Source organism: Lutjanus erythropterus, chromosome 19 (assembly GCF_056507025.1).
Source record: "Lutjanus erythropterus isolate fLutEry1 chromosome 19, fLutEry1.hap2, whole genome shotgun sequence".
Lineage (NCBI taxonomy): Eukaryota > Metazoa > Chordata > Actinopteri > Lutjaniformes > Lutjanidae > Lutjanus > Lutjanus erythropterus.
The window spans coordinates 22314188-22322330 of NC_139335.1; the positions used below are offsets into that span (position 1 = coordinate 22314188).

Below are 8143 nucleotides of genomic sequence, written 5' to 3' on the forward strand. Positions count from 1 at the left end.
CGGAGATTCCGATGGCGTGATGCGACTCTGTGATTCGTGTGTGTGTGTGTGTGTGTGTGTGTGTGTGCGTGTGTGTGTGTGTGTGTGTGTGTGTGTGTGTGTGTGACTTTCTTCATTCCTTATCATGTATGTAATCTGTTGGGAGAACAGCAGGCTCATTGTAGTGAGGTATTCTTTGTCTTTGCCATGATTTTATGGTGTCCAAAAGGTTTTATATGGAAGACTGGACTCCTGCAATACTGCACTGGATTTTTGGATTATTACAGTATGGAAGATTATCTTTCATCAGATATACACATATGTCTGGGTATCTTTAAAAAAAAATCCCATACGGTACCGGTTCCTGAGCAGAACTTTTTAAATACCAGTTTTATAAAATCCATTTAACCAAATTAGAATTGCCTTACACGTTATGGAACAAATCCTTATTTAATTTTCAGCGTGTTTTTTACACACTCAAAGCAGTTTCATAACATAAGTTGTCTGTTTCAACATTTTAGTTCTATGTTTCAGCACCATGAATTTTTGGAGATGTACTCCTCTGAATTTGGTATCAAATGACAAAACATTTTTTCCAATAAAAAAATAATGAAATGAAATAGTATCAGAGCTACCCAACCCTACATTCGTCAGTAAAAAATGCCAGCTTTAATGCTCAGAGAGCACTGTGTTCACATTATACAGTCAACAAATATATGACTGCAACACTTGTCTTTGCTTCAATTTTTCATGAGTTAAAGTAAAACATTTAAGACTTCTTCTGTGGACACAAAAAGATTTCTCTCAAATTTTGTTCACAAATTTGTTGAAATCCATGACAAGATCATCCATCCAACTGACAACTGTGGCATTTAGAGGTAGGGGTGTAACAATACATCGCTCTGGACTGATGTATCAATTCAAAGTTTAACAATCAAATGTAATCTATGCAAAGTGAAAATGACAATCTATCAATCATCATCTTTTAAGATATGCCTTTATTTTGAAAAACTCCTGTGGCACGTCTGTGACTTTCATGTCTGGAAGAGTTCAGTCATGAAACTGTCGAATCATAATTTAGTTGCTTTCTGTGAGTTGATGTTAAATGGACATATGTTATTGTCTGATAATGACTGCAGACCCCTGAATTGAATCAAAATTTTATTGTGGCAGACTTTGTGATATCTGAAAATATCGTACTGTTGTCCAAAGAATCACTTGTGTAGTTATGCCAGTGTTTTACACGGTAAATACTGTCATGCTGTTCTTAAGCTAAGCTTTCTGTAGGCAATATTTCTACATTGAGGGTCACATGCAAACCATCTCTTTTTTTGTTGAAGAAAATTCTTTACAGTCTGATCTAGTTTCACAACAGACAACTGAGACAAACAACTGACCACAGAGTTGTCACGTGAAACACACCCCACTGCGTTTCTTGCACATCAAATGTAAGTATGTGTGTGAGTTGCAAACTAACAGTAACCAACAGTAAAAGAGTGCAGAGAGCAGATCTGTTCTGCAGCAGCAGAACTGCGTCCTTCACTGACCTTCTAACTGCGGGATTTAAAGGCTGCTCGCTAATCCTTTTTTATGTACTTTCTATAATCACACAAAATGACAAATTCACAAATCACAACCACTCACACTGATGATATGCCCTTTTACTGAGAGACAACACACAAATACAGTACAAGGCAGTTCAGTAAAAAGTAAATCTTTTAACTTTGACAAATTTGAGTCACACTGGAAAAATAATTTCTATTATTGTAATGTTTTTTGGATCTTGATCATACAAATGTATTATATCAACAAAAAAAAAGTCAGTGCCTTATTTCTCTCACCTTAAAATTCAAGAGTGTCCTCACATCATTAGCATCACAAGTGCTGTTCAGTTTTCAGCTACTTTGGACCATTAAAATGATAAGTTGTGACCTGTGTGTGTCTGACTATCATTATAAGGCAGTTCTGACATTATGATTAAAATGGTACATGACTTAATTCTTTTCTTAAGAAGTCCAGGTGAACATCTCATGTGAAATATACCAAACATAAATCAATCAGTAATTCTGTTTGTAAATATGTGCTAAATTCTGCTTCTTGCTGGTATGTTTAAAGGACCAGTGTGTAGGATTTAGTGAAATCTAGTGGTGAGCGTGCAGACTGGAAACACATCATCTCATCCTCCCTTCCAAGGATGTAGGAGAACCTACGGTGGCTGCACAAGGCCCTCTCTAGAGTCTGTGTCTGGTTTGTCCATTCTGGGCTCCTGTAGAAACATGGCAGCCTCTGTGGAGGAGGACCTGTGTCCCCTGCAGATATAAACGACCGATTTTAAGATAACAAAAACACAAAAATTCTTATTTCCATCTCCGTTTCAGGTGATGAAACACCAAAGAAAACATACTGATGAATATTATATTCCATTTCTGCCATATTCAGCCAATAAATCCCTATAATTCTTACACACTGGGCAGTATTCACAGCACAGTCGGTCTCCGCGTGACAGATGTTACATCAGTCAGTCTTTACGCCAACAGTATCTCAGTTCAGAAAGCAGTTCGACTTGTCTTGACTTCTGTCCCCAAACAACAGAGTTCAGTGTCTCCAGCCGACCATCCGTCACCTGTCTGATCAGTCCAGACAGTCGATTTGTTCATAACCATCAAATATCCTCTTCATCCGCTGCAACATTAATTGTTCCACCATGACAGCAGCCCCAGGCCTGGCTCACAGATGGTCCCCTGAAACGACAGTGCAGGGGGTCAGGATGGACGTTGCGGGGTGTTTCCGGTCAGTTTGATGAATGAGTCGTACTCTCAGAACTAGCTCCCCTAGTTTTGTTACATCTCTAACTCTATTGGACAACTTTTGCACTGAGTCGAGCTGCAGTGAATTTTGTCACATGAAGTGCTGCGGGAATGGTAAACAGGAGAGTCCAAAATGCACAGAGCAACTCTGCTCTGCAGGACTTGAACTACTGCACAAAAGGAGACTGTAGCCTGATGGATACTAGACTGATGAAACCAATATTTGACAGGTAAAAAGATCCTTTTAATATAACAAACACAAACACACAACACCACATATTCATACCCAATAAAATAAAATGTTGTCAACAATTAGGAAACAGACTTTATGTGCTGATACTGATGTATCTGTGATTAACTAATATCAGCTGACAATATACAGAAGACTATAACAGGCCAGTAGGTGTGGTATAAATGGTGATACTAGCGGATTTACTTTAATTAAACAAGTTAAGTTAGAGGTGTGTGGTTTTACACCTCTACAACTGCTTGAAAGCTGTTTTTCTATGAGCAGATCCCCATTTTGTTTGTCACAATCCAGCCACTGGTTTCTAACTACCCCACTGATCTAAAGGTGGCGTTAATACACAAACTTACGCCGTAAGGCAGGGAAGAAGAAGAAGCCTGCTAGCAACAATGCTGGATTTAAAATTGCTCCTTGGGGTGCCCTGGTAGTTCGGTTGGTAGAGCGTGCACCGCATGCACAGAGGATGTGAGTCCTCTGCATGTGTTCAACTCCCGCCAGCATCCCTTTGCTGCATGTCATCCACCCATTCTCTCTCTCTCTCTCTGTTCTGTCCTCACTCATGCTGTTCTACCAATTAAAGGCATAAAAAGTAAAAAAAAAACAAAAAAAAACTAACCAATTAAACCAGAGTTCAAATAAATGTTCACTAAATGAGTGAGTGTCTGATTACGAATCATAACAAATGCTAAATAATCTTTTAGGTGGGGTAGATGTTTATAACAGTTAAATTGAGCAAAATGTGAATGGAGTCTCTTCCTCCCTTTATGACACATTCAGCTTAAATTATTAACAATGGATTTTCAGTTTTTTTTAACAATCATATTTGAGCAGATGTGATTATAAATATGTGTCAGTCACGAAGTGTGTTCTTACTATCAGAGTGTAGGGGGCCTCTTTCTTCTCCCCACTGTCCTCTGCTGCCGGTGCTGTCGACTGTCCCGGTTGTGCTGGTGTGTCCGTCTCTGCAGTGGCCGGGCCCGTCGGCGATGTGTCCACAAAGACTTCATCCGTCACCCGAAAACGGATCTCCTCTCCTTGGTCCATGTAGAGGTCATGGGCCCCCTCGTCCGTCTCATATTCCCAAAGCCACACCTGCTCTGCTTCATCACTGAGGCTGTAGCTAAGGACGGCTCCATAGTTACAACCAAACCTTGATCAGAATTCAAGTATGTGAGTCACAGTTTTTTTTACATGACAAAAATGGCAGAAATTTATTTCATTTATAGGAATATTTTTGGTCAGGATACAATTTTGCAGGCTGTTGAAGTGACTCGGGTGGAATGAGGATGTCATCAAAGAAGCCCATCGTCACTGTGAAAGAGAAAGGTTATAGAGTGACGTCAGTGTTTACCACAGGGCTGTATCGTCTGTATCGTCTGTATCGTCTGCTACAAGTAAAACTGACTTGGAGATTGACTCAAACAGCAGAAAATACAAAGACAGGAGTTACCATGAACTCCCTCTTGGCTGCAGTACTTGATCTTGCCGATCAGGATCTCGTCGAGAAAGGGATGAAAAACAACGTACCTGAAATGAACTGAGATGACGAGCAAAGGAAGACGGGAACGAATCAGTCGGTGAGAGTGAAGTGAAGCTTTTGCCGTAAGTTTAAAGAAACTGTGGAACAAATAACTGGGTTTTGCTGTGACGCCTGAGGCCTGAATCTATCACTCTGCAAGCCTGTGAATATGTTTTATTATTGGATGGGAAAACATTTGCAACATTTTCCTGAGTCTGTATCGGTACGTCCTGTAGTAACTCAGAGAATGATCCTCTCCATCACACTCTGACCTGTACAGTGTTTCTGTCAGGATGTCAGGGTAAACAATGCATTTCTGACTTCTTCTTCTGACACTTGCTGGCAACATATTTCTTTAATTTATCAGCAAGATAAAACGCAGGAAAAATGAGGAAACATGAAGTCAGGGGAATTACCGCACTAATAAAGCACTTCGCTGACTCCAGATCTGAATCAAAACTAGAATGATCATCGTACCTTTGGTGTGTGAGGCTCCGTCTCCTGGGAATATATAGGAGTCCTCCAGTTTAGTGATGTCGTACAAGCAGATGCACAGGCCCACATTGTAGACCACCTGAGGTGATGAGAGCACGTCACAGGTTAGCAAATGTTGAAATAACAACAATTACATGATTTACAAGAGTATAAAAATATAATAACAAGAAGTTCATGCTTAAATTATATTATTCCAGAAAGCTTTGGCTTGATCACAAGACACTTTCAACAGGACAAAAACTGACTTGTTGTCTTAACTTTAAACATAAAATGCACATACAAAACCCCCACTAAATCATATGTTCAGTCCTCAAAATACACCCACTTCATATAAGCATTACTTCATGTGTCTTGTGCTGTAGAGATTTTTAATAACCTGAGGCAAATTTGTGATTTATACAAATTGATTTTTTAAAAAAAGGTCCTCGGTAGCAGAAAAAGGATTCTCACAATAATGATCTTTATAAACACTACTAAAGCTGCCTCAGTATGTCACATTTCTTCTCAAATTTAAACCTGCTGTTCATCACCAGATCCAGGACCAGCAATGTCACAAAGAAAAAATGAACCTGAGTACTTGAAAACTGCCAGTACTTTGCATCGTATAAGTGCAACTAATTCCAAAGAACTTTAAAGTTACAAATAGTTTATTCTGGACAGGGCTGCAACTAACGATTATTTTTTACTAGTTGTTTGGTCAATGAAATGTAGAAAAACATTCTCATATGTCTTGTATTGTCCACAAACCAATAGAAAACCGTAAAAATAGACTCAACACTTGAAACAATTAATTGACTCAATATTCCATTAATAATCGATTAATCATTGCAGCTCTAATTTTCTCTAATTCCAGTTTTGAGAGGTCTGTGACTGATGGCTCCTGCTTGAATAACAACAGTAACAACAATAATAATGCTCTGCTTTTGTACGTTTTACACATCCAAACACCTTTCTCTCACACTCTCTCTCTCTCTCTCTCTCTCTCTCTCTCTCTCTCTCTCTCTCTCTCTCACACACACTCTCACACACACACTCACACACACACACACACACACACACACACACACACACACACACACTCACCTTGTTGGCCAGTTTCTTGTTGAGCTCCTCTGCTATGGCCTCGTTGAGTTGTCTGTGGAAGTTCCACGGAGGGATCCTGACGGTGTCGACCATCTCCACCAACACGAACATGATGCAGGCTGCAGGCTGCGAGCAGCTACCTGACAGCTGCTCACTCACACACACTCACACACACAAACACACACACGCCGACACGGAGCTGCTGCGCTGAAACAAACCGAGCTGTCATCTACCTCCTGCACAGCATTTCCTGTTTGTCCACAGCGGAGATAAACATCAACAACTGTTGACAATCTAACTAAAGAATCTAATTAAAAGTAGAATCATCTACACCAAACCCATGAGCATCCATGATGTATCCACGTGACTATTTATTTTTACGACAGTGGGATTTTACGACATGTCGCAAAACTTAAAGATACAGTGCACAATTTGAAACTGCGTGTTTTTATTGCTGAAAATATTGATGAGGGCTTTGAAAAACTCTAACAGTTTGAAATATGTTTTTTTTTTTTAAATAATACAAATATTTTATTTTTTATTTATCCCCCCTAGCGTTTAAAAATGTAATTTTGCTTCTCTTTTTATTTTCTTTTATGTTTTTCATTTCATGTTCTTCCTTAAATACAAGTTTTAAACATGCACGTTCTTATATATACAGGTGAAAAGTATTTTTTTGCTTTTATTCTATTTTTTGCTTTTGTCTTTTATTGCGATTATGATGATTCTTTGTATTACCATAATGTTTTTTTATTATTATTATTTCTTGTGCTTCCTATTATACAAGTTTTGTACATACAAGTTCTTGTAAATTAAGGGTTACAGTTAATTAAATATTATTATTAATATATGGAATGATTTTTCTTTGTAGCACCATAGTATTTAAATAATTGATTCTCATTATTTTTTTACACATTCAACATATATTATAATTGGCAAAATACCATATACATAGATTTTCTGGTAGGCCCTACTGTTATTTTTTGTTTTCTTAAAGGAATTAAATATAATCACACAGAATTTAGAATCTATATATACAGGAGTGCAATATACTACTGAATAAATAGATGCACAAATGCTACAGCTAAATTATAAATATCGTCTTTTATTGTTTTTATATTTAAGATGTTTAAGACGAGATCGGGCGTGCTCAGCGTGGTGTGGCCTTATTTTCATGTTATTTTCCATTTCTATTTAAGCTTCTTCTTAAAGTAATTGCTCTCATCTTTATTTCGATTTTTCTTGCACTATTTTAATTGCCCTTGTATGTAGAAACCTGCTTAGCAATTAACCACAAATTGTGATCATAGATTTACAGGCAGGTATGTTGTTATTCCAGTATTGTGGTTAATGTTTTTAAAGTCCAAGTGGAAAGTGAACATTACTGTCCAAACACATGATCAGTATTGGATAAAAAGAGAAAAACGGGTGATTCAACGTATGTCTGAGAATGTATATTGACACACAGACTTGATAGCAGCATGTTTGAATTTGCAAGGTGCACTTGAAGGCAGCGTCCACAGCTGAAGGCAATTCTTCCTCAGCTGCCAGTCACATGATCAATCATTGATTTCATTAAACAAAGAAAACACAAAAACTCTCACTTCAGAATTGAATCTTTATTAATTTATCTTCTACTTTTACAAAATCAAGTTTAATGCTGAAACAGGTGTGTGCGGGGAATCATCACTATGAGAAAACATCTGCTCATATTTTTATTTGCTGTATCAGAACAAATGAAGCTTGCAGAAAAATTTGATTTTCACACATATCAGAGGAAACCTGGCGAAACAGCACACCTGAGTACAAAACGGGCATGCCACCACACAATGCCTTCATGAACAACATCGTTTGATTCGTCACTTTACAGTAGCACTTTTAAAACTCAATGCCTGAACAACAAAGCATCGTGTTACATCACAGTACAAGCAAACTGCTTCACAAGAGGCTGGTTTAAAATGTGCTTACAGAGGAAAAAGGTTAAATCAGTATTTCTAAAGATGCTTTAAAAAT

The 8143-nt window shown here is 38.0% G+C and overlaps 1 protein-coding gene across 1 annotated transcript; it reads right to left on the reverse strand.

The window, feature by feature from the left end:
• Positions 1 to 1619: 1619 nt before the first annotated feature.
• polr3h (polymerase (RNA) III (DNA directed) polypeptide H) lies at positions 1620 to 6513 on the reverse strand. The gene is made up of 6 exons (XM_084745197.1): positions 6131 to 6513; positions 5030 to 5126; positions 4484 to 4570; positions 4281 to 4344; positions 3907 to 4141; positions 1620 to 2720 (listed from the first exon to the last, which is right to left on the reverse strand). Exons 1-6 carry the CDS (start codon positions 6239 to 6241, stop codon positions 2670 to 2672), a joined length of 645 nt encoding a protein of 214 aa, XP_084601323.1. The 5' UTR covers positions 6242 to 6513; the 3' UTR covers positions 1620 to 2669.
• Between the last annotated feature and the right edge of the window lie 1630 nt (positions 6514 to 8143).